General features: G+C 45.4%; 1 protein-coding gene across 1 annotated transcript in view; it reads right to left on the reverse strand.

The window, feature by feature from the left end:
* The window catches only part of LOC115122585 (RING finger protein 150-like), a 46,903-nt gene extending 20,481 nt beyond the window's left edge, over positions 1-26,422 (reverse strand). Inside the window, exons 1-6 of the mRNA XM_065024941.1 lie at positions 25,680-26,422; positions 12,929-13,179; positions 11,312-11,383; positions 10,766-10,848; positions 10,406-10,502; positions 10,063-10,288 (exon numbers count right to left, since the gene is read on the reverse strand). Of these exons, the coding sequence (XP_064881013.1) occupies positions 10,063-10,288; positions 10,406-10,502; positions 10,766-10,848; positions 11,312-11,383; positions 12,929-13,179; positions 25,680-26,136 (1,186 nt within the window). The 5' untranslated portion in view covers positions 26,137-26,422. The remainder of the gene's footprint in view (positions 1-10,062; positions 10,289-10,405; positions 10,503-10,765; positions 10,849-11,311; positions 11,384-12,928; positions 13,180-25,679) is intronic.
* Between the last annotated feature and the right edge of the window lie 1,426 nt (positions 26,423-27,848).

Genomic DNA, 27,848 nt, shown 5'->3' on the forward strand with positions numbered 1-27,848 from the left:
AGAGACTGGTGAGGAAGAGAGAGAGACTGGCGAGGAGCAGAGAGAGAGAGAGACTGGTGAAGAACAGAGAGAGAGAGAGACTGGTGAAGAACAGAGAGAGAGAGAGACTGGTGAAGAACAGAGAGAGAGAGAGAGAGACTGGTGAAGAACAGAGAGAGAGAGAGAGGCTGGTGAGGAACAGAGAGAGAGAGAGAGAGAGAGGCTGGTGAGGAACAGAGAGAGAGAGAGAGGCTGGTGAGGAACAGAGAGAGAGAGAGAGAGAGAGAGAGAGAGAGAGAGAGAGAGAGAGAGAGAGAGAGAGAGAATTTACATTGAATGAGTTACAGGACTAAATAAAAACCCTCCAACCCAAAAAGGCCTGTGGTGTCGATGGTATCCTCAATGAAATGATCAAATATACAGACAACAAATTCCAATTGGCTATACTAAAACTCTTTAACATCATACTTAGCTCTGGCATCTTCGCCAATATTTGGAACCAAGGACTGATCACCCCAATCCACAAAAGTGGAGACAAATTTGACCCCAATAACTACCGTGGAATATGTGTCAACAGTAACCTTGGGAAAATCCTCTGCATTATTATTAACAGCAGACTCGTACATTTCCTCAATGAAAACAATGTACTGAGCAAATGTCAAATTGGCTTTTTACCAAATTACCGTACAACAGACCATGTATTCACCCTGCACACCCTAATTGACAACCAAACAAACCAAAACAAAGGCAAAGTCTTCTCATGCTTTGTTGATTTCAAAAAAGCCTTCGACTCAATCTGGCATGAGGGTCTGCTATACAAACTGATGGAAAGTGGTGTTGGGGGTAAAACATATGACATTATAAAATCCATGTACACAAACAACAAGTGTGCGGTTAAAATTGGCAAAAAACACACATTTCTTCATTTACATTTACATTTAAGTCATTTAGCAGACGCTCTTATCCAGAGCGACTTACAAATTGGTGCATTCACCTTATGACCTCCAGTGGAACAGTAGTGCATCTAAATCTTTTCAGGGGAGGGGGTGAGAGGGATTACTTTATCCTATCCTAGGTATTCCTTAAAGAGGTGGGGTTTCAGGTGTCTCCGGAAGGTGGTGATTGACTCCGCTGTCCTGGCGTCGTGAGGGAGTTTGTTCCACCATTGGGGGGCCAGAGCAGCGAACAGTTTTGACTGGGCTGAGCGGGAACTGTACTTCCTCAGTGGTAGGGAGGCGAGCAGGCCAGAGGTGGATGAACGCAGTGCCCTTGTTTGGGTGTAGGGCCTGATCAGAGCCTGGAGGTACTGAGGTGCCGTTCCCCTCACAGCTCCGTAGGCAAGCACCATGGTCTTGTAGCGGATGCGAGCTTCAACTGGAAGCCAGTGGAGGGAGCGGAGGAGCGGGGTGACGTGAGAGAACTTGGGAAGGTTGAACACCAGACGGGCTGCGGCGTTCTGGATGAGTTGTAGGGGTTTAATGGCACAGGCAGGGAGCCCAGCCAACAGCGAGTTGCAGTAATCCAGACGGGAGATGACAAGTGCCTGGATTAGGACCTGCGCCGCTTCCTGTGTGAGGCAGGGTCGTACTCTGCGGATGTTGTAGAGCATGAACCTACAGGAACGGGCCACCGCCTTGATGTTGGTTGAGAACGACAGGGTGTTGTCCAGGATCACGCCAAGGTTCTTAGCGCTCTGGGAGGAGGACACAATGGAGTTGTCAACCGTGATGGCGAGATCATGGAACGGGCAGTCCTTCCCGGGAGGAAGAGCAGTTCCGTCTTGCCGAGGTTCAGCTTGAGGTGGTGATCCGTCATCCACACGGATATGTCTGCCAGACATGCAGAGATTCGATTCGCCACCTGGTCATCAGAAGGGGAAAGGAGAAGATTAATTGTGTGTCGTCTGCATAGCAATGATAGGAGAGACCATGTGAGGTTATGACAGAGCCAAGTGACTTGGTGTATAGCGAGAATAGGAGAGGGCCTAGAACAGAGCCCTGGGGGACACCAGTGGTGAGAGCACGTGGTGTGGAGACGGATTCTCGCCACGCCACCTGGTAGGAGCGACCTGTCAGGTAGGACGCAATCCAAGCGTGGGCCGCGCCGGAGATGCCCAACTCGGAGAGGGTGGAGAGGAGGATCTGATGGTTCACAGTATCGAAGGCAGCCGATAGGTCTAGAAGGATGAGAGCAGAGGAGAGAGAGTTAGCTTTAGCAGTGCGGAGCGCCTCCGTGATACAGAGAAGAGCAGTCTCAGTTGAATGACTAGTCTTGAAACCTGACTGATTTGGATCAAGAAGGTCATTCTGGGAGAGATAGCGGGAGAGCTGGCCAAGGACGGCACGTTCAAGAGTTTTGGAGAGAAAAGAAAGAAGGGATACTGGTCTGTAGTTGTTGACATCGGAGGGATCGAGTGTAGGTTTTTTCAGAAGGGGTGCAACTCTCGCTCTCTTGAAGACGGAAGGGACGTAGCCAGCGGTCAGGGATGAGTTGATGAGCGAGGTGAGGTAAGGAGGAGGTCTCCGGAAATGGTCTGGAGAAGAGAGGAGGGGATAGGGTCAAGCGGGCAGGTTGTAGGGCGGCCGGCCGTCACAAGACGCGAGATTTCATCTGGAGAGAGAGGGAGAAAGAGGTCAGAGCACAGGGTAGGGCAGTGTGAGCAGAACCAGCGGTGTCGTTTGACTTAGCAAACGAGGATCGGATGTCGTCGACCTTCTTTTCAAAATGGTTGACGAAGTCATCTGCAGAGAGGGAGGAGGGGGAGGGGGAGGAGGATTCAGGAGGGAGGAGAAGGTTGCAAAGAGCTTCCTAGGGTTAGAGGCAGATGCTTGGAATTTAGAGTGGTAGAAAGTGGCTTTAGCAGCAGAGAGAGAAGAGGAAAATGTAGAGAGGAGGGAGTGAAAGGATGTCAGGTCCGCAGGGAGGCGAGTTTTCCTCCATTTCCGCTCGGCTGCCCGGAGCCCTGTTCTGTGAGCTCGCAATGAGTCGTCGAGCCACGGAGCGGGAGGGGAGGACCGAGCCGGCCTGGAGGATAGGGGACATAGAGAGTCAAAGGATGCAGAAAGGGAGGAGAGGAGGGTTGAGGAGGCAGAATCAGGAGATAGGTTGGAGAAGGTTTGAGCAGAGGGAAGAGATGATAGGATGGAAGAGGAGAGAGTAGCGGGGGAGAGAGAGCGAAGGTTGGGACGGCGCGATACCATCCGAGTAGGGGCAGTGTGGGAAGTGTTGGATGAGAGCGAGAGGGAAAAGGATACAAGGTAGTGGTCGGAGACTTGGAGGGGAGTTGCAACGAGGTTAGTGGAAGAACAGCATCTAGTAAAGATGAGGTCGAGCGTATTTCCTGCCTTGTGAGTAGGGGGGAAGGTGAGAGGGTGAGGTCAAAAGAGGAGAGGAGTGGAAAGAAGGAGGCAGAGAGGAATGAGTCAAAGGTAGGCGTGGGGAGGTTAAAGTCGCCCAGAACTGTGAGAGGTGAGCCGTCCTCAGGAAAGGAGCTTATCAAGGCATCAAGCTCATTGATGAACTCTCCGAGGGAACCTGGAGGGCGATAAATGATAAGGATGTTAAGCTTGAAAGGGCTGGTAACTGTGACAGCATGGAATTCAAAGGAGGCGATAGACAGATGGGTAAGGGGAGAAAGAGAGAATGACCACTTGGGAGAGATGAGGATCCCGGTGCCACCACCCCGCTGACCAGAAGCTCTCGGGTGTGCGAGAACACGTGGGCAGACGAAGAGAGAGCAGTAGGAGTAGCAGTGTTGTCTGTGGTGATCCATGTTTCCGTCAGTGCCAAGAAGTCGAGGGACTGGAGGGAGACATAGGCGGAGATGAACTCTGCCTTGTTGGCCGCAGATCGGCAGTTCCAGAGGCTACCGGAGACCTGGAACTCCACGTGGGTCGTGCGCGCTGGGACCACCAGATTAGGTGGCCGCGGCCACGCGGTGTGGAGCGTTTGTATGGTCTGTGCAGAGAGGAGAGAACAGGGATAGACAGACACATAGTTGACAGGCTACACAAGAGGCTACGCTAATGCAAAGGAGATTGGAATGACAAGTGGACTACACGTCACGAGTGTTCAGAGAGTTAAGCTTACGTAGCAAGAATCTTATTGACTAAAATGATACAGTACTGCTGAAGTAGGCTAGCTGGCAGAGGCTGCGTTGTTGACTAAGTAGGCTAGTTGGCATTGGCTGCGTTGTTGACACTACACTAATCAAGTCGTTCCGTTGAGTGTAATAGTTTCTACTGTGCTGCTATTCGGGGCTAGCTGGCTAGCTAGCAGTGTTGATTACGTTACGTTGCGTTAAAAGAACGACAATAGCTGGCTAACTAACCTAGGAAGTCGCTCTAGACTACACAATTATCTTTGATACAAAGACGGCTGTGTAGCTAGCTATGTAGCTAGCTACGATCAAACAAATCAAGCCGTTGTACTGTAATGAAATGAAATGAAAAATGTGATACTACCTGTGGAGCGAAGCGAAATGCGACCGGATTGTTGAGTGCAGAAGTTCTGTTCGGTAGACGTTGGCTAGCTGTTGGCTAGCTAGCAGAGTCTCCTATGTTAAGGACGACATAAAACTACACACTCTAAACTACACAATTATCTTGGGTACGAAGACAGCAAAGACAACTATGTAGCTAGCTAACACTACACTAATCAAGTCGTTCAGTTGAGTGTAATAGTTGTGCTGCTAATCGGTAGACGGTGGACTAGCTAACGGTGGACGTTAGCTAGCTGGCTAGCTGCAGGGCAGTGTAGACTGCGTTAGGACGACGAAATACGATAATTACGCAATTATCTATGAAACAAAGACGGCTGTGTAGCTAGCTAAGAAGAAATTGATAAGATTAGACAAATCAAACCGTTGTACTATAATGAAATGTAATGAAATGTAATACTACCTGCGGACCGAGTGCAGATGCGACCGCTCGCTCCAACAGGGTCGTGGGGTTAGACAGGGATGCAGCTTAAGCCCCACCCTCTTCAACATATATATCAACGAATTGGCGCGGGCACTAGAAGTCTGCAGCACCCGGCCTCCCCCTGCTAAATTCCGAAGTCAAATGTCTGCTGTTTGCTGATGATCTGGTGCTTCTGTCACCAACCAAGGAGGGCCTACAGCAGCACCTAGATCTTATGCACAGATTCTGTCAGACCTGGGCCCTGACAGTAAATCTCAGTAAGACCATCTAGACACTGTTGCCCTAGAGCACACAAAAAACTATACATACCTTGGCCTAAACATCAGCGCCACAGGTAACTTCCACAAAGCTGTGAACGATCTGAGAGACAAGGCAAGAAGGGCATTCTATGCCATCAAAAGAAACATAAATTTCAACATACCAATTAGGATTTGGCTAAAAATACTTGAATCAGTCATAGAGCCCATTGCCCTTTATGGTTGTGAGGTCTGGGGTCCGCTCACCAACCAAGACTTCACAAAATGGGACAAACACCAAATTGAGACTGGTCAGGAACAGAGAGAGAGAGAGAGACTGGTGAGGAACAGAGAGAGATAGAGACTGGTGAGGAACAGAGAGAGAGAGGCTGGTGAGGAACAGAGAGAGAGAGGGGGGGCTGGTGAGGAACAGAGAAAGAGAGATGGAGATAGAGGCTGGTGAGGAACAGAGAGAGAGCGAGAGAGAGGCTGGTGAGGAACAGAGATGGAGAGAGAGAGGGTGGTGAGGAACAGAGAGAGAGAGGCTGGTGAGGAACAGAGAGAGAGAGAGAGAGAGAGAGAGAGAGAGAGAGAGAGAGAGAGAGAGAGAGAGAGAGAGAGAGAGAGACTGGTGAGGAACAGAGAGAGAGAGGCTGGTGAGGAACAGAGAGAGGGAGAGAGAGACTGGTGAGGAACAGAGAGAGAGAGAGGCTGGTGAGGAACAGAGAGAGAGAGCTGGTGAGGAACAGAGAGAGAGAGGCTGGTGAGGAACAGAGAGAGAGGGGGGCTGGTGAGGAACAGAGAGAGAGGGGGCTGGTGAGGAACAGAGAGAGAGGGGGCTGGTGAGGAACAGAGAGAGGGGGCTGGTGAGGAACAGAGAGAGAGAGAGAGAGAGAGACTGGTGAGGAACAGAGAGTGAGAGAGAGAGACTGGTGAGGAACAGAGAGTGAGAGAGAGAGACTGGTGAGGAACAGAGAGTGAGAGAGAGAGGCTGGTGAGGAACAGAGAGTGAGAGAGAGAGGCTGGTGAGGAACAGAGAGAGAGAGAGAGAGAGAGAGAGAGAGGGTGGTGAGGAACAGAACGAGAGAGAGAGAGAGAGAGAGAGAGAGAGAGAGAGAGAGAGAGAGAGAGAGAGAGAGGGGCTGGTGAGGAACAGAGAGAGAGAGGCTGGTGAGGAACAGAGAGAGAGGGGGGGCTGGTGGGGAGCAGAGAGAGAGAGAGACTGGTGAAGAACAGAGAGAGAGAGAGACTGGTGCAGAACAGAGAGAGAGAGAGACTTCGACTCAATCTGGCATGAGGGTCTGCTATACAAACTGATGGAAAGTGGTGTTGGGGGTAAAACATACGACATTATAAAATCAATGTACACAAACAACAAGTGTGCGGTTAAAATTGTCAAAAAACACACACATTTCTTCACACAGGGTCGTGGGGTTAGACAGGGATGCAGCTTAAGCCCCACCCTCTTCAACATATATATCAACGAATTGGCGCGGGCACTAGAAAAGTCTGCAGCACCCGGCCTCCCCCTGCTAGAATCCGAAGTCAAATGTCTGCTGTTTGCTGATGATCTGGTGCTTCTGTCACCAACCAAGGAGGGCCTACAGCAGCACCTAGATCTTATGCACAGATTCTGTCAGACCTGGGCCCTGACAGTAAATCTCAGTAAGACCAAAATAATGGTGTTCCAAAAAAGGTCCAGTCACCAGGACCACAAATACAAATTCCATCTAGACACTGTTGCCCTAGAGCACACAAAAAACTATACATACCTTGGCCTAAACATCAGCGCCACAGGTAACTTCCACAAAGCTGTGAACGATCTGAGAGACAAGGCAAGAAGGGCATTCTATGCCATCAAAAGAAGCAAATTTCAACATACCAATTAGGATTTGGCTAAAAATACTTGAATCAGTCATAGAGCCCATTGCCCTTTATGGTTGTGAGGTCTGGGGTCCGCTCACCAACCAAGACTTCACAAAATGGGACAAACACCAAATTGAGACTGGTCAGGAACAGAGAGAGAGAGAGAGACTGGTGAGGAACAGAGAGAGATAGAGACTGGTGAGGAACAGAGAGAAAGAGAGACTGGTGAGGAACAGAGAGAGAGAGAGAGATGTGAGAGGAGGAGAGGTTAAGGCTTGCATTAGGAGAGAGTCAGTAGCAGCACTGCAGACTGGATCTAGCAGACATGCAAACACACATCTCATCATCTATTTTATACACACACACACGCACGCACACACGCATCTCTTATCATAATCCTCTTTGAAACCAGGCTGACAGACCTACGGCTGCCAGGAGCATCTATAATAACATCACTAGGGAGATCAAACAATTATATCAGGTAGGAAAGACCAGGAGCACTTGGTATGACTCAGGAGGCTTATTTGTCCTGTATGACTCAACATGAACAGCTCTGCTGGTTGTCACTTCAAATCAGAGAGGTATAATGCAAAGCAGGTTCAAGGAGTTAGCCAGCTAACTTGCCTGAATATTCTGAAATATCTTTATAGTTTTTTTTATAAAGATAAACTTGAAATGGGCATGGTCTAACTGAGCCAACAACCAAAAACACATCTCTAAACTTAGCTTTCCTACTGAACCAGAAAATAAACTGTTACTTCTGGTTGTTTATCAAAGTCAGCTGGCTAACTAGTAGTGTACCCCTAAGACATACTGCGTTACTCTTCGAGGGGAGTACTGATCTAGGATCAGTTTTGCAGTTTAGATCGTAGTAAATACCATTATATGTACAGCCTTCCTATTTCGAGACACTGTGTATATGGGCCTGGAGGTTTCTTTCTCCTTACCCCAAATGTCATCCCCCTCAGTGCGCGCCAAGTTTGTTTTACTGCCTATACTGCAGTAAGCTATCGTGCTGGTGACAGCCAGACTACAATAAGGCTAAAGGCCTAGAGTGGCAGTACTGCCGTGCCATTCCATAAGCAATGACTCAGCCCGATTGGGCTCTGCGTTTTGCGCAACCCACAAATCACTCTCCCTGACATCGTAGATCCATCCTGGGGCTTAAAATAAACAGCAGGTGGGGGATTTTGAATACGCTCCGGGACGGAACCGAAAAAGCTAATATTTAACACAAAGGTAGGTGTGACAAGCAATGCCAAGGCTCGAAAAGGGGACAAGCTGTGCACAGTTGAAAGACATACAGGCATGTAAACTCAGTGTAAAAAGTGTTCAACTACCTTGAAGGTAGAACATTAACTGGCATTCATGGGAGCGCAAGAAGTCGGCTTGTGTTATGGGAATGAGGGAGGGATAAAAAAAAAAAGTACAAGGTTCTCCATAGTTTTCTAATGTTTTGAAGGGGCTTAAGCAGGTTGACGCTGTCCAAAGTGTTTACCAGGTCTTTAAGGTACAGTAGAGGCCTCAGGAAGCTAATAAGAAGCTGTCACAAAGGCAGCATTAACTTGTTCCATTGGCACAAGAGACTCGAGAGGCGAGCGTTTTGGTCGGAGGCCCCGCCAACTGCAGGTGGAATTTCAGCACGGTGGGCAGGACAGGAAGTGGGCCATGCCAGCGTCAACACACTCCTGCCCCACTCTCCGGGCCGACTGCATGCATGCAGGCAGGCAGGCAGGCAGGCGCGCACACACACACGCACACACACGCACATGTGCTAACCAGCTGTTAAACAAACAGACTAACTCAAAAAACACAACGTGCCTATCAATGGCTCAGTGCTGTAGTGCCTTATCATAATACCTTGCTAATAGCAAGCACGGCAACCTTAAAACATACTCTTATGCTACGTATGTAAACCATGCCAATGCATTTGGGTTAGCTTGTGACTTTGAAAAAAGGGAGCACTATTCCTTCTCTGGCCAGGGACTGGATTGAGGGAACAGTGAAGCAGGTGGCTGATGGCCTAGTTCTGGCCCTGGACTAGCTAAGCCACGCCAGTACAGCAGCCCTGGACTAGCTAAGCCACGCCAGTACAGCAGCCCTGGACTAGCTAAGCCACGCCAGTACAGCAGCCCTGGGCTAGCTAAGCCACGCCAGTACAGCAGCCCTGGGCTAGCTAAGCCATGCCAGTACAGCAGCCCTGGGCTAGCTAAGCCATGCCAGTACAGCAGCCCTGGGCTAGCTAAGCCATGCCAGTACAGCAGCCCTGGACTAGCTAAGCCACACCAGTACAGCAGCCCTGGGCTAGCTAAGCCATGCCAGTACAGCAGCCCTGGGCTAGCTAAGCCATGCCAGTACAGCAGCCCTGGGCTAGCTAAGCCACACCAGTACAGCAGCCCTGGGCTAGCTAAGCCACGCCAGTACAGCAGCCCTGGACTAGCTAAGCCACACCAGTACAGCAGCCCTGGGCTAGCTAAGCCATGCCAGTACAGCAGCCCTGGGCTAGCTAAGCCATGCCAGTACAGCAGCCCTGGGCTAGCTAAGCCATGCCAGTACAGCAGCCCTGGGCTAGCTAAGCCATGCCAGTACAGCAGCCATGGACTAGCTAAGCCATGCCAGTACAGCAGCCCTGGGCTAGCTAAGCCATGCCAGTACAAGGCTGCATTTGAAATGGTATGGTATTACCTATATAGTGCACTACTTTTAACTAGAGCCCTATGACCCCTGGTCAAAAATAGTGCATTATATAGGTAATAGGGTGTTGTTGTGGACGCACACGTGAAGAACCAGGACATTGTGGTCTGTTAGAGAGAGCAACTACTCTCTGTTCTGGTGGAGACAGAGAGGACACTGTGGTCTATTTCAGAATACAGTACTCCTCTTATATCCCAGCATAGCACAGCTCTGAACATGACTGGTATGGGTGTTCTGGTGTTCACTGGTTTGTGTTGAGGAAGTACAGGTGAGTTGAAGAAGTTCTGTTAGTGCTGGGATGGAACCAAAGCATAGGTGTGTGTGAGAGAGTGTGTGTAGGTGCATAGGTGTGTGTCTATACTCACTGCTGGCAATGTGTCGGCGGTCCCCAGCCTGTGGTAGTGTCTCGTGTGCGTCGTGGTAGACCTGAGGCAGCCCTATCGTCCTGTCCATGTCCACCGTGTCCAGCACCACCGAGCTCTCCTCCCCGTTCACCGTGACGTCACTGGCCCCTGTGATTGCGTTGGTGGGCGGGCCTCCCACTGACATCTCATAGTCTGGTGGAATGTCACCCCCACAGTCAAAGTTGGGCTGAAATCAATCAATCAAATATAAAAACATCAAAAACACTTTCCAAAAATAAAATCTCTCCAGGATCAGGGTCGGGAATGAAAGATGGCTAGATGTTGAAAGACAGAAACTCCTTACTGGTATTCCCAGCGCTTTGAGGATGTTCATTTTACACATGGGACAGGTCCGATGGTCCAGAAGCCAGGGGTCCACACAGCTTTTATGGAAGATGTGCCTGAGGACAGTCACACACACGAACACGCACAGCCTTGATGATGTCATCCGTAGTAACAGTCTCCTTGGTAACATAGCATCACTCACCATGCTCTACATATGCTCTCAGGTACAGAACAGTAAATTATTGTGGCATATTAATGACTACCAATCATTCCCAATAGACCTACTGCAACACATGATCTAGAGGAGACAATGATAGTAATGGGTGTCAATGTGTCTGCTCTCTCTAGTTATACTGACAAATGGGAGAGGCTGTCGTACCTGCACGGCAATATCCTAACAACATCATTCGCTTTATAGCCCTCGATGCACACAGCACAGTTGTCGAAGTCAGACTCCGTTTCCTAGAACACCAAACACACAGGAGACATTTGGTTGGTTGTCTAGTCTCCTTTTCATTTCCTGGAAGGTGAATAAAGCAGAGCGGATCAAAAGCCATGCAGCCTGTATAATTCATTCAAATTTAAACACACACACACACACACACACACACACACACACACACAGAGAAAATAAAAACGAGTCAGTCATTATCATTGGGCTGATGGAAGTTCATTACCAAATGCTGCGCTTAGCAGGAGCGTGAGGAAACGGTTCGCTTCGGTTTAGAACCATATCACTGCTACTTAAATAGGTGCTTTTGGAAACACTTTACTTGAAGAGGATCTATACATAAGGCATTCATAACCCCTCCATGAAACCAGTCATGAAACCTTTATGAGTGTGGCAGTATCATTCATAACAACCTTCGTAACACATTTATCCAACGTCATAGAAGAGGTTCGTAAAGTACGCAGCCAGGTGTACCTTGTCTCCTTTCCTGATGGTTCGTACTTGGAGCTTACTGATGGCCTTCTTGGCTGCGTCTCCGAGACGTCTCTGCTCATAGAAGATCAAAGAACAACAAAGAAGGTGGGGGAAAGATAAGCAACCCAACCTGGCAACCCAAAAGAGAGAAAAGAATGTCTGGAATTTCCTATATATCCAATAACCACTGACAAGGCAAGGAATGGACACGTTTCAAGGTTAGAGAAAGGGCCTGAGATGCACTGTCTCCATCTGAACCATGGTGGACCATATTACTGGTTAATAGATCTGAAGGAGACGTTCTGAGAGGCTGTGTAATGTTTTAATCCGGCAGGATGAACAGTCGCTTAGTGATGTTGACATAGCAGCGTCTCTGAGCTGACAGTTAACCCCTTGTTGCAGACCAGAGCGGAAAACACAGGCCGAGTCAGGTCACTGAGTAGTGCAAGGTATGAAAAAAGGGAAAGAGAGAGAAAAAGAGCGGGAGGGAGCGATAGAGAGCTAAATGCATGAGTAAGGGAGAGATTTGAGTGGATGATAGATAAATACTAAGAGACATTGAGAGAAAGGTAGGCTGTTAACCCTCGTCATCTAGGTCTACTCTCACTGTGGAAAAGAACTGCCTCAGACCAGGCCCACAGCTGCTCTCAATCAATCATCAAGGAAAGTCATTGTGACATCAACAGAGAACAGATTTGTGGTTTCAGGCCTGGCGAGTTCTTGGAGTGAATCATAATTCAACTCCAGCAGGTATGAAAAATCTAAAAATTGTCACCATGGTGCCCATTCGCCTTGACAACCCATGCGGTTGTCTGTGACATTTGTGTCAACATCAGACAATCTTAGAAAAAAGGTTTCCAAAAAGTTTATTCAGCTGTCCCCATAGGAAAACCCTTTGAAGAACCCTTTTTAGTTCCACGTAGAACCCTCTGTAGAAAGGGTTCCACATGCAACCCAAATGGTTTTACCTGGAACCAAAATAATTCTCCCTGCAACCAAAAAGGGTTCTTCAAAGGGTTCTCCTATGGGGACAACCGAAGAAACCTTTAAGGTTCTAGATAGCATCTTTTTTTTGTAAAAGTGTGGGCCACAGTGTGTGCATTGACTACACTGTCCAACAGGACTACCCGGTTGACGGTCCAACAGGTTTCCGCTAGCAAACCCAGCTGTCGCGGTATTTTTAATTTTGGCCTTCATTTCTGGATGGAAAAAGCAGGGAAAGGTTTAGAGTAGACGAATCACCTCAGAGAAAAGCAACTGCTCTACATATAGATATAGAAAAAGTATGTTCATACTGTGGTCAAACTGCTAGTTTACGCTGTCATTACGGTCATACCATACCTGGTTGCGGTCACGAGCGTTGGCATATCTGAACCGCTGTATATAGTAGCAGACAACCTGTGTGTTATCAGAGACACACTGAAATACAGTAGGATGACATTACCAACCATGTCTTTAATGTTATAATCCCTTCAGACGGTTGGTTACAATGCTACACTCACTATGTTCCTCACATTAACCCAGTACCCCCTGTATGTAGACTCGTTATTGTTATTTGGAGGGGGGGGGGGGGTCTACCAAATGACTACATTCATGTGTCTGTACAGTGAACTGTACCTGATTGCGGTCGCGAGCGTTGGCGTATCTGAACCGCTGTATATAGTAGAAGATGAGCCATGCCAGGGAGATGATCATCAGGACAATGAAGGAGATGGAGACAAACACCACCGACGTTCTGCTCACATACTTCTGAAGGTTCCTCGTTCCTATGGTGATGTGCATGGTCACCGTGACGTTGCGTTCTAGTAGAGCAGCGATCTCCCGACCCTTGGGTTCCGGAATCATGATCGCCACGATATCCCCCGTACCTGTTGGAATAGGAATTTCCAGGTGAACAAAAAGAAGAGCAGTCATTGGTAAAGTCAATCAAATATTTATCCGGTTTGTTAAAAGTTGCAAAAGGGAGACATTTCTAGAACAGAGCAGAGAAAATGTCTAAACGGGCCTCTTGGAGATGGGCACTGTATTTTCTAAATCACACAACACCAAATGTTGCGCTTAGCAGGAGCTGTTGTGTGATTTAGAAAATACAGTGCCCATCTCCAAGAGGCCCGTTTAGACATTTTCTCTGCTCTGTTCTAGAACACCAGGCTGGTAGGAAGTCAATACTTTGTCAGCTGCTACAAAATGTATCCAACCAACTACTGTAAATATGTTGTAGTTCATTGGAAAGAAAGTTAATAAAGGATCTGTTGAGACAACCTACACATCCATATTCATGTGCCAATATTTTTTTTGTATGGGACAGAGATCTGCAACATGTGGCTGTGGGACTGCATGTGGCTCTTTAATTGCTCCTTTGTGGCTTCATTAGATCCCATTCATTTGTATGGGATTTGAAACCTCTCTGTGGAGGTATCAGACCCCTATTGTGTATCAGGGTTGAGCTAAACTATAAATAACCTGTATTCACAGAACACTGTCTGTAGAACACAGTGAGTAATTAGCATTAGGCTAGCCTACTGGGAGTTCATTCAGGCAGAGACAGGACACAGAGCTAACAAAACAAACCCCTGACTATCCATGTCTGGGTCAGAGCCCTGTGGCCCTGTTCAGAAGGGAGAAAACGTTACAGATTTAGAACAAATCTGTATCTGTCGAACAGAAATGATTTGTCTGTCACAGAGTAAGGAATCATATCAGCTCTGTTCATTAGCTGACATTTCTATCAGCAACGTTTTGAACATTTCACGTCCCTGGTGTCACAATACCAGACCGCTTTGATAACACAGTCCAATTGACAATTAGGTCAGGCCCAGCTGCCACTAAAAAGGTTTGATCGGTAGCTCATTTAGGGTCAAACAAAGTACCACACACACCCCCCAGACACTCTACAAGGGAACATCATTTCATAGCAAAGCCATTAGTTCACACCACCAGATAGTCAACAGAGTGGACAATTGTAACCACCAAGGATATTTTTTTACACATTTTCACAAAAGAGTTGAAGGTTGTTGAGTTGAATGTTATCAAGGTCATGGACAACAGAAGTACCACTTTAACACGTTGTGTTTTAACACTTCAGTTAACTCCTTTCAGAGTTGAAACTAGCAAGTTCTGACAGGGCCTCCCACCAGACATTATTCTCATCCTCACCTCTCATCTAGCCCCTCTCCCTATGGCCTGTGACCTGACACTTCACACAATCCTCAACCGTCACATCAAAAGATACTATAGCTTCAATATACCCTTTCTTCACACAGAAAATTATAATTACAGTGATAAAATATCCTTCAAGTAGGCTAAGTCCTAAGCTAACACACTAAATAACACAATCGACTCCCCTCAAGATTTCAAAATGGTCGCCATTCACGTTCATAAGAAGCAGGCCAAAAAGCTTCAGCGAGGCAAGACTCCGAGTGCCTTAACTTGCAGCTACAGTATGTACTGCCTACCTGTCTATCGGACACAGACACACTTTAACCACTGACTGAAGCATTGGGAGGTGAGGTGAGAGTGATAGATAGGAAGTATAGCCTATCAGAGGTGTCTGAGTGGTTTAAAATCCCAGACAAGAGATTACACTTCATGGTCACTCCATCTGCAGCCACACATTGATGTGGGATGACGTCTGTGTCGTCAAGTGCCTAAATGACTCATTAGCCTTTGGAACTCGGTGACATCATTTCCTCTAGTACTCTGCGACCTTGTTACCGTGGCGTCTGTGCGGAGCCACAGGAACACAGAAGCCCCATGGTGCTTCACTTCATCTATCAGTAATTTCTAAAGGAGATGCTCGTTCACTCTGCCACCACCGCCGCCCAGGCAGCCCGCCAGCCACAGGGCATTGTGGGATACCCTCGGCACCCGGCGGAGGTCAGAAAGTGGCCAAGGCCATTATATCACCATACCCTGGGGATGGATAGAGAGAGAAAGAGAAAAAGAGAGAGAGGAAAGTTGGCACCTAGCAACACCATATTATCACTGCAGAACAGACAAAAACAGGTTGGAAAAAGCTGTGACTGAAGAAATAAAAGTAGCTGCAAAACTTTTAGCCCAAGAAAGACACAAAGCAAGCAGCAAGGTCTACCCACTCACTAATGAAGTCTACCCACTCACTAATGAATTCCGGATTAGAAAAGAAACATTGGACTTTACTCCAGAGACTGAAATATATTCACTAACAAATGCGGATTTAAAACCGCCAAAAGATTGCCATACGACAGTCGGCGCGTCCATAAGGCTAAGAGCTAAGCTTCCCCTAAAGTAAATTGGCAAAATTATATAGCCTAATTATCTTACTCCTGTCGATACAGATATTCATAAAATAATTCAAAATAAGCTACTACACCAGAAAGGCCACAGAGGATCATTAGCTTCATTAAAAACATATAAGCTGTGGATCCTCGTAAAACTGACCATCCTACCGATTATTGACTTTGGCGATGTCATTTACAAAATAGCCTCCAACACTCTACTCAGCAAATTGGATGCAGTCTATCACAGTGCCATCCGTTTTGTCACCAAAGCCTCATATACTACCCACCATTGCGACCTGTATGCTCTCGTTGGCTGGTCCTCGCTTCATATTCGTCACCAAACCCACTGGCTCCAGGTCATCTATAAGTCTTTGCTAGGTAGAGCCCCGCCTTATCTCAGCTCACTGGTCACCATAGCAGCACCCACCCGTAGCATGCACTCCAGCAGGTATATTTCACTGGTCACCCCCAAAGCCAATTCCTCCTTTGGCCACCTTTCCTTCCAGTTCTCTGCTGCCAATGACTAGAACGAATTGCAAAAATCACTGAAGCTGGAGACTTATATCTCCCTCTCTAACTTTAAGCACCAGCTGTCAAATTAGCTCACATATCATTGCACCTGAACATAGCCCATCTGTAAATAGCCCATCCAACTACCTCATCCCCATACTGTTATTTATTTTTTGCTCCTTTGCACCCCAGTATCTCTACTTGCACAATCATATTCTGCACATCTATCACTCCAGTGTTTAATTGCAAAATGGTAATTATTTCACCACTATGGCCTATTTATTGCCTTACCTCACCTCATTTGCACACACTGTATATAGACTTTTCTATTGTGTTATTGACTGTATGTTTGTTTATGTGTAACTCTGTGTTGTTGCTTGTGTTGCCCTGCTTTGCTTTATCTTGGCCAGGTTGCAGTTGTAAATGAGAACTTGTTCTCAACTGGCCTACCTGGTTAAATAAAGGTGAAATAAAAATGTAAAAAACGCATTGCCTACAGTCAGAAGGCGCCGCAATTTGGACAGCGCCTGGCAAATAGCCACATAGATGATTGTTGAGTTGCGAATGTCAGTGAAAAGTAGAAGCCCAGCCAGGCATATCGCAATATTTCAAAATCCAATTGAAGGAAAACATCATTTGGAATGCAAATGTCTATTGCTGTAAAGAAAAGACAATGAAAAGACTAATCTGTCTTTTAGTTATCAAAATGCTCAATTTAATTGAGTGAACAGTATAGCCTTTCTTATTAGCACCAGCCGAAAGTTTCAGTCATATTCCCGGTGAGTGTGCATATTCACTCTTTCATGGTTGGGTATGTGCAACTTGAAAGTTAGTTTTTGGACAATATAATGTCCTCCTCCAGGTTAGATGAACGTCATAATTGTGTCTACCCTTCTCATAGGACGATTAGATGGATCAGACAACATCGTTTTAATTGATCTGTTTGTCAGTGTCAGCAGAGTAGGCTACTCTGTCATTTTTGTCGTCCTAAACAAAAGATTCTGCAATTGTCTCCAGTCATATAAAGTATAGTAGAATTGCATGACGTGTTCAGAAAAGGCCAAGATGTTCCTGTGCAAAGAAAGAAGAAACGTATCTGATATAGCCTACAGCCATGCATTCAATGATTAAGTTATATTATTAGCCTAAATTACAACTATCCAATCAACTCATCACATTTGGAATAGTAGGCTATTTTACATAAGTCTGCAAATATGATGATGCATGGAATGATTTATTATAAAAGGTGCATTTTTTCAGGTGAACATTTGCTTCCCAAAACTTGAAACTCACACTCCGCCTATGGGATACGGCCTATGGGATACGGCATGCTAATTTTCCTTGGCAGGGTTGCATGACTCACATCTGTACGGGTCTAACAGTGAGAATAGGTCAAATTAGAGTGTGTGTGTGTGTGTGACGCAGGGACTGATCCCCCATGGACAGCACACATTTCATATGGGAAAGGCGCAATGCATTATTATGCTCATAAATCTCCATATGTAACTAGTTCGTCGTATACAGCCACAGGTTTATGGAGAAAAAGGAGAGCAGATCAACAGATAATCTACATAATAATAATCTTTACTAGCCCAACTCTTCGTATGGGTCCAAAAGATACAGTCTTGAAGCTTTTTTCTCAAAGGCGTATCGTCTTGAAACGGAAGTTAAAGGGCTACTGGCAAGGTGTGCTTTTTTCGGCTTCAGATGGCCTAATTGTTTCCAAAAAACTAAAACGACTAGACTAAATCTAATAATACACAGTGGTCTAATGAAATAAGCGCATCAGGAACAAAGAGCTCCGGAGCCAATGTCTTGGCATAGACGGGGCCTAAATCACATTGTGATGTAACAGTGCACAATAGGTAGTAGGCCGGAGGCTACTGTGTTACCCTGCATATAGGGTTTACACACAACAAGGCACAATGCATTAGGTCCAAGGACGTCACATATAGGCCTATATGCAAACAAGCGCACACGCAGACACAGTTGGCTGAATTAGCAACGAGCATTGCAGCAGCAACTGTTAAGGGTAGCAATTCCTAATGCAATCAGCGGCACAATCACCGACAGAAAAACAAGGCTGTGTGTGCACGGTAAACAGATCTCACGGCTAATACTATTACGTTAACACTGAGCCCTACACCCTGACAAACGCTACACAGCTTCAAAAAAAACAATGGGCTTGCTAACCTAACCAGATACCCCTCAACTGATGAATACAAAAAACTATCTGGACATGAGGGCACAATCCAACATGGATGCCAAAAGATTAGTAGCAACACATGGCCTCAAGGAGTGGATTCACTTCTACACCTCTATGAGCCTGGAGAACAATATGGCCATGGTAAGGGAACACATTGACACAGTTCTACGTCTGCAAAGCTGCTTTCGCACACTGGCCATGCTTCAGCTGTTAAGTATGAGATCTAAAGTAGGGAGTGCAGAGTAGACTCAAGGTTTTAGCCATCTTTACCATCTGGGTGGGATTTTGGATTACATAGACTGGTCCCTGATCTGTTTGTGCGGTCTTGCCAACTCCTATGGTCATAGTCACGTCAATAACCACAGGAGTTGGCAAGACACTACAAACAGATCTTGGACCAGGCTAGAAATTACAACCCAGATGAAGGAGACAAGAATACAGACACAAAGATATTCCACAAGGGGCAAGATTTTATACACATTTTATCATTACTGTCTGCAAGTAGTTGGCGAATCCATTTCATTTAGAAAGAGAGAAAGAACAAGAAAACGGAAATAGCTGCTTCTAAAAATCAAAGCAGTGTGTAATATCAACCGATGGCCCGACAGAGGCTGAACTGGTCCAAAATCTCTCCTCTTTGTAGACACCCTTTAGCAAGAATGGTGCATAATCAGCCACGATGATGCATAATAAGCCACGATGGTGCATAATCAGCCACAATGGTGCATAATAAACCAGGATGGTGCATAATCAGCCACGATGGTGCATAATCAGCCACGATGGTGCATAATAAGGCAAGCCAGGTGGAATAGAGAGCGAGTGAGCTTTTTAGAGTTGATTTTTAGAGGAAGGGCGCTAACCTGTTTATTGCTGCTGAGGATTAGCTTTTGCTAGCAGCCTTGAGGGCAGCATAACCTGCTGTGTAGTGGATAATAGTAGTTGGTTAGCTGTAATTAAACAGCACAAATCCTCATTCAATATCAACGGTGTTAGTCTGTCCAGCGAAAATGTGCATAAAAATATAAAATAATTCATACATGTAGCCACTGAAATTTGCATAGCCAAGATGGCCGACAAAACAACTGCCTAAAAAACCATAGTCAGGCAGAGGGAGGGAGCCACGTACAGAAATCTAGTGATTAATTCCAGCTCTCAGAAAATGTCCTACACATGCTCATTGCTCTCCCTCCATATAAAAGCCAGACTGCAAATGTCTAGTCTTCCATAAAGATCAGCCCTGATAGGATTCATGTGTCCTGTCCACATAGAGGTCTGAGTGTTCTCATACAAAAAGGCCTTGTATGCGTTCTTTGTCACAGGTGGGGCCAACCTAATTAAGATGAGAGAGAGAGAACGAGATTCTTGGCTCTCAGTTACCCTGGCCGATACAGTCCACTTCTGTTGGCACTTCCTTTCGCTTTCTTTTAGTCCCCCCCCATCTCTGTCTGTTCGTCTCAGGGCTGGGAGTATGAGTCTTAGCAGCCCCAGAAATAGCACAGTCTCCTCTTTTCCGTAGGTACCCAGGGACTGCCGGCCCGCTGTACCCTCTCAGCAGGAAGGGTGTGTGTGGTGTGGTTCGTATCCACATGCTTCCCAGACAAAATAGTTTGGAAGAGTTAGTGCATCTATAATGCCGACTTTTTGTGACGTTTTGGTTCGCTTCAGTTGTTCAGGCATACATTTTTTTGCCGAAGTCTACGCCCCTTTGTCGGTGATTGGTCAATAATGGGGATTCTTCAGTAAAGTCTTTGTTGTTTTTCATGCAAAAAAATAAAAGAGACAAATACTGCAAACATCTTAGTTAGATGTAAAATTGCAAGACTAAGATCCCCTCAGCAAAAACTTCAAAATGAATAACAGATTTCTTGAGTTATTTTAGATTAATTTAACTATTTTGAAGAAGTGTATACTGGCTACGGCTTCTCAAAATGGACAAACAATACCATCAACGCTTTTTTATAATTTTTCAAGCAAGGGTCTTTTAAGGGAGTATACAAGCACACTTGTTCGGTTCACCTAGCCGAGCTGAAGAATACTGACGCCTTAACAGACAAATCTCCTGGGCTGTGCCAGCCAAGCAGGGAGGGACCCAATGGGGGTCTCAGAGAGCTCGCCAGGGGTGGCCACCCACCCCCCAAACCCCTCTCCTCGGCTGGCCCCATGTGTCTGAGGCATCTGGTAGGGCCTTCCATCATCTCTCCTCACTTCCCCATTAGAAGCCAGCATGCTCCTGTCCAGTCCAGGAGATGATGCAGATAGGGCTTGGAATGTGTCAGAGACTGCCAGTGAATGTGAACAAAGGGGTTTATATGAATGTAATTACCCGTTTTGGTCCACATGGCGTAATCCTCAGTTAAAAGAAGGCAAAACGTCAGCAATGGTAACCATTCCATTGATGCCAACCCTCATGCAACCCGATCGATCACCTGCACAGCTTGGATGCCCATACAGACAGACACCACTCTGTATTGGTTGGAGGAGGTGTGTCAGTGCTTTTGCAGCAGGCTAATGCAGTTTGGCAGCGTGCTAACAGGGTGATATTGTATAACCTACCTGTCAGCCCATTGTGAAGGACGGTGCTACATTTTACAGCACGTCGTCAAACCAGTCGCGCAGTCAGGTTGTGTTAAGACACAGACATGGTTTGTTTAGTTTCAATCCATTAACATGATCTGTCTCAGTAAGCAGAGCTACAGTAAAGACAAAGGGGTGTAGCTAAGCTCAAAACGCATGTGGGCAACCACACACACACACACACACACACGTCAGTCATTCGGTGCATTCAAAAAGTATTCAGACCCCTTGACTTTTTCAGAATGTTGTTACATTAATTGATTAAAAAAATATTAAATTGTTTTTTCCCCCTCAACAATCTAAACACAATACACCAAAATGACAAAGCAAAAACAGGTTTAGAATTTTTGCAAATTTATATTTAAAAAACCCAGAAATATCACATTTAAATAAGTGTTCAGACCCTTTACTCAGTACTTTATGAAGCATCTTTGGCAGCGATTAAAGCCTCAAGTCTTGTTGGGTTTGATGCTACAAGTTCAGCACACCTGTATTTGGGGAGTTTTTCCCCCATTCCTCTCTGCAGATCCTCTCAAGCTCTGTCAGGTTGGATGGGGAGCGTCGCTGCACAGTTATTTTCAGGTCTCTCCAGAGATGTTCGATCAGGCTAAAGTCCAGGCCCTGGCTGGGCCACTCAGGGACAATCAGAGACTTGTCCCGAAGTCACTCCTGCATTGTCTTGGCTGTGTGCTTAGGGTCATTGTCCTGATGGAAGGTGAACCTTCACCCCAGGCTGAGGTCCTGAGCACTCTGGAGCAGGTTTTCATCAAGGATCTCTCTGTACTTTACTCCATTTGTCTTTGCCTCAATCCTGACTAGTCTCCCTGTCCCTGCCGCTGAAAAGCATCCCCACAGCATGATGCTGCCACCACCATGCTTCCCCGTAGGGATGGTGCCAGGTTTCCTCCAGACGTGACGCTTGGCATTCAGGCCAAATAGTTCAATCTTGGTTTCATCAGACCAGAGAACCTTGTCATTTGCCTTTTATTGAGGAGTGGCTTCCGTCTGGCCCCTCTACCATAAAGGCTTGATTGGTGGAGTGATGCAGATGGTTGTCCTTCTGGAAGGTTCTCCCATCTCCAGAGGAAGTCTAGAGCTCTGTCAAGGCCCTTCTCCCCTGATTGCTCAGTTTGGCCAGGGCAGCCAGCTCTAGGAAGAGTCTTGGTGTTTCCAAACTTCTTCCATTTAAGAATTATGGAGGCCACTGTGTTCTTGGGGACCTTCAATGCTGCAGACATGTTTTGGTACCCTTCCCCAGATCTGTGCCTCAACACAATCCTGTCTTGGAGCTCTATGTAAAATTCCTTCGACCTCATGGCTTGGTTTTTGCTCTGACATGCACTGTCAACTGTGGAACCATATATTGACAGGTGTGTGCCTTTCTAAAGCATGTCCAATCAAATGAATTTACAACAGGTGGACTCCAATGAAGATGTAGAAACATCTCAAGGATGATCAAAGGAAACAGGATGCAACTGAGCTCAATTGAGTCTCATAGCAAAGGGTCTGAATACTTATCTAAATAAGGTGTTTTTTATTTGTAATAAATTTGCACAAAAAAATCTAAAAACATGTTTTCGCTTTCTCAATGTGGGGTATTTTGTGTAGATTGCTGAGGAAAACAAAATATGTAATACATTTTAGAATAAGGCTGTAACGTAATAAAATGTGGAAAAGGTCAAGGGGTCTGAATACTTTCCAAGGTACCGTATATGAAGACTAGACTGCATGTGAAAAGATAAGGAATGTGGAGAGACGGTATGGATTAGAGGTTGATCGATTAATCGGAATGGCCGACTTATTAGGGCCGATTTCAAGTTTTCATAACAATCGGAAATCTGTATTTTTGGGCGCCGATTTGCCAATTATTTTTTTTAATTATTATTTTTTTTATATAGCTTTATTTAACTAGGCAAGTCAGTTAAGAACACATTCTTATTTTCAATCACGGCCTCGGAACGGTGGGTTAACTGCCTCGTTCAGGGGCAGAACGACAGATTTTCACCTTGTCAGCTCGGGGACCTGCCGCTCTCTCGTTGCAGTCCACAAGGAGACTGCCTGTTACGCGAATGCAGTAAGCCAAGATAAGTGTAATGCTAGCTAGCAACTTATCTTATAAAAAACAATCAATCATAATCACTAGTTAACTACACATGGTTGATGATATTACTAGATATTATCAAGCGTGTCCTGCGTTGCATATAATCTGACTGAGCATACAAGTATCTAAGTATCTGACTGAGCAGTGGTAGGCAGAAGCAGGCACGTAAACATTCATTCAAACAGCACTTTAGTGCGTTTTGCCAGCAGCTCTTCGTTGTGCGTCAAATATTGTGCTGTTTATGACTTCAAGCCTATCAACTCCCGAGATGAGGCTGGTGTAACCGAAGTGAAATGGCTGGCTAGTTAGCTCGCGCTAATAGCGTTTCAAATGTCACTCGCTCTGAGCCTTCTAGTAGTTGTTCCCCTTGCTCTGTATGGGTAACGCTGCTTCGATGGTGGCTGTTGTCGTTGTGTTGCTGTTTCGAGCCCAGGGAGGAGCGAGGAGAGGGACGGAAGCTATAGTGTTCCACTGGCAATACTAAAGTGCCTATAAGAACATCTAATAGTCAAAGGTTAATGAAATACAAATGGTAGAGGGAAATAGTCCTATAACTCCTATAATAACTACAACCTAAAACTTCTTAGCTGGGAATATTGAAGACTCATGTTAAAAGGAACCACCAGCTTTCATATGTTCTCATGTTCTGAGCAAGGAACTGAAACGTTAGCTTTCTTACATAGCACATATTGCACTTTTACTTTCTTCTCCAACACTTTGCATTATTTAAACCAAATTGAACATGTTTCATTATTTACTTGAGGCTAAATTGATTTTATTGATATTATATTAAGTTAAAATAAGTGTTCATTCAGTATTGTTGTAATTGTCATGATTACAAATTAATTAAAATTTTTACATTTTAATTTAATTTTTAAAATGTATTTTTAATTATTAAAAAAAAAAATCAGACGATTAATCGGTATCGGCTTTTTTGGTCCTCCAATAATCGGTATCAGCGTTGAAAAATCATAAATCGGTCGACCTCTAGTATGGATCATGGATAGAGAGGAGAGGAGGGTGTTTTGTGTAGGACTCATAAGATGCCCAGACGGAAACACCCTCGACTGAGGGATAACATACCCAACTGATTAAAATGTCCATTGGATGTGCTTGGGGGGAAATGGCTGACTCAGATATTCCCATGGACAGACTCTCCAAGCTGGCTCGTCTTAAACATGTCCACCCATCACTACGCTGTGATAGTTCAATTAAAAGCACACCACAAAATCAGATGTCTAAGAAAAGTTGTCATAGTAACCGCCGCTTTCTGTAGATGTTCAAGCCAAGGCTAAACAGAGATGACTCAATTAGTAAATTTGAATTAGTCAGTCGACCCCATTAATACACAAAGTGTATTTATGGTACTTCAGTGTCACCATTGAATTGGATAGGTTTTACGAAAACAAACAAACACTCTTCTACATGCACACACACTAAGTTGACAGAAGCTGTACCGGGGCGGCAGGATAGCCTAGTGGTTGGACTAGTAACCGGAAGGTTGCAAGTTCAAATCCCAGAGCTGACATGGTACAAATCTGTCGTTCTGCCCCTGAACAGGCAGTTAACCCACTGTTCCTAGGCCGTCATTGAAAATAAGAATTTGTTCTTAACTGACTTGCCTAGTTAAATAAAGGTAAAATAAAATAAAATATGGATTACCATTTGGATCTCTTGCAAAGCAGGACTCAGTTTTACAACCCAAAAATGTAAATCATTTTGGGTTTGAAATCGTAACTGTGCTGAATCCTTCTTCCATTAATATTTATGTCCACCCAAAACTAAAATCCTCCTACTTCCTGTCCCCCCTCTGCTCCTCTTTGTCCTTGATTCTTTCCGACATGGCTCAGGGTGAGAGCAGGAGAGACAGGCTCTAAATTGTAAAAAATAAAACATCTGTCTCTTCATCTCCCTTCATCTGCACTGATTGGAACATACCTGACAAGTGAAAACAATAATGGTGGAAGCTCATCATGAGGCTGGCTTTCACCTGGTCAGTTGTCAGTGCTGAAGAAGGACAGGGAGGGAGGTGAGGTCAGATTTGGATGCGGTCAAGAATGAGCCGGAGAGAGAAATTACAGGAGAACTCTTTAGCTTACACAACAGCCTCAGCCTGGTCTGAGCCAGTACCATGCCAACCCCTGACTCAACATTTGGCCCAGTTCAGAAGCAGCGAGAATTAGATATGCATTCAAGTGAGATATAGGCTAAAAATGTATAGGAAATGTGTAGGATATCAGAGCTTGACTGATGATCTATCGCAATGCAGTCAGGGAAACATGCATTAATAGTCTATACGAGCTGGGTGGATACAACTCCCAGAGGGTCATGGTGAGTTCATGCATGGGCTATGCAGCATAATATCAACATATCTATTTTACACAATGGGCCCATTCCCTTAACAAGTAGGCCTGCAATCCAAAATCTAGTTTTGTGGACAATGTGCTTCAAATGAACAATGTGAGTCTTTGTTGATTATAATAGTGGGTTTGACAGTTTTGAGCGTGTAGCTTACGGACATGATTGCATTGCCAGTATTCAACAGCCTAAAACAGTGTGCCATTGCCATAACGACATAAGAGGGCAGAGCACTTGTAAACTGTCACCAAGTCACAACAGTGACAAGTACAGTGTCTCATACAAGTGATACAGTGCATCGCATACAGTCATGTAAGATTGATGAGTATGATGCATTTCTCCCCCGAAAGTGTAGTTTACCTTGATGAGGCATTGTTATGGTATCGTTGATATTAGTGGAGCCCACGTTATAAATTATGACTGCAGATGCGTTGTGGAGTGCAGCGACGTTGTGAATTTTATCTCTGAATGTACAATTCCCCGCAGCTATCAACGCCATCCAAGCATTGTTTTGATAAGGCAGGGGATACTTAGCGTTCGGGTCGCAAGCTTGTCTCTCTTGCAAAAGCAAAGGCATCAACACTTGCCCTCTTGCTTCTTTCTTGGGGGAGTGCTCGCCATATCTTCCACACTCAGTCTTCTCTGTTTTGATTTCTGAAGTCACGGGATCCACATAAGTAATGTTGACAAACGCGGTGTACCATTCTTCTTTCTCCGCCACCGTAAAGTCCAGGCACAGCAAATGCACGAAGCAAAAGGATAGCAGCCATGTTGAGAGAGCTAGACTGCGGCAGGCTTGGATGAGGGACATTGCCATGTTCAGTCCGAGGATATAGCGAATGTTTCCCTCTCCACCAAGCCTAAAAGCTGCCTCTCGCTGGTAGCCTCCCCCTTTCCAAGCTCGACGACTACGATTTCGGACTACCCTGAAGTTGAAATACTTGAAAAGTGATGTAGCAAACCAACTGGTTAAAGGTACCTTCTGGTTGTTGACAGAAATGTTTTTAAACAGTTGGTTGTAGGCGTGCTTCTCCACCCTGCCTACTGCTACCTAAGCGACCGGCCTGCAATGTTGTTGTCAGTCAGCTGTGCGCGCTGGACAAGCTTTCTAAACATGTGACCTGGGCGGGGATCACGAATATAGTCGAACCTGTCCCCCATAATAAAGGCTAGTGTTCGCCTATACAGGGATCGGCAATAGGCGACCTCGAATTATTTATTTTCGCCCACCAAAGTTGTTAGTAAAAAAAACAAATATATATACACTACCGGTCAAACGTTTTAGAACACCTACTCATTCAATATTTTTTTCTTTATTTAGACTATTTTCTACATTGCATAATAATAGGGAAGACATCAACACTATGAAAACATTTGACCGGTATATATATATATGTTCGACCGGTATATATATATACCCCCCCCCCCCCCCCCACACACACAACATTTACATTTGGGGTTTCGAATTAGAGCTTAATATTGTCAAGACACATTGCAGAAAAATAACATGATCATAGCTGTGGGTCTGTGACCTGTAATCGATTAAACATTGCCCTCTGCTGGGTAAATATTGGGATTACATATTGCAAGCAGTTCTTCAAATTGACCTTAAGAGAGTACTGTATCCTACTACATTTACATTTAAGTCATTTAGCAGACGCTCTTATCCAGAGCGACTTACAAATTGGTGCTTTCACCTTATATGTCTATCATCATGCTAGCCTCTGGAAGAGAGAATACAGGATGAGTGCGTCATAGGCCCTATATACGTCCCAATTAATCACATTCTTTCCAATGAATGGAAGTCTAGATAAATGCAGTCTGATAATAGTTTCACATAAACTCAAATCAAATGTAATTTGTCACACGCTTTGTAAACAACAGGTGTAGACCAACAGTGAAGCGCTTACTTACGGGCCCTTCACTTAGCAGCAATGCAGAAAGAAAGAAAATAGAGGAATAATAGAAAGTAAAACACATAATAATAAAACAAATAATACACAATGAGTAACGATATACCCGGGGTACTAGTACCAAGTCAATGTGCAGGGGTACGAGGTAATTGAGGTAGATATGTACATATAACTAGGAATAAAGTGACATATAATAAACAATACTATATACTACATGTACATACAGTTTGTGTGATAACCAGGTATAATTAGACCCAGGAACATGTACAACACATGACGAGGGCTAACAGATATCACACACACACAAACTGTGAATAAGAAACCCTGCTCTATGTATTTTAGTGTAAATAGCAACCCCATGAACAGAGACAGTATATTATTATATGCATTGAACTGTATTCTGGAAGGTATGTAGCCATAAAACAACATGTGCTTCTGTGAAAAATCTGATTGACCACATATTTCACATAACACGTTTCTGGACGAGGCTGGATACCAGGAGGATCTGAGAATGACAGACTGTTGTTTAGTACAGTAGCCTACACACACACACCATTGTGTTCATATGGACAGATGGAGATAGATACAGTAAACCTACATGAGGTCAGATGAGATG

This window comes from Oncorhynchus nerka, linkage group LG11, assembly GCF_034236695.1.
Source record: "Oncorhynchus nerka isolate Pitt River linkage group LG11, Oner_Uvic_2.0, whole genome shotgun sequence".
In the NCBI taxonomy this organism is placed as follows: domain Eukaryota; kingdom Metazoa; phylum Chordata; class Actinopteri; order Salmoniformes; family Salmonidae; genus Oncorhynchus; species Oncorhynchus nerka.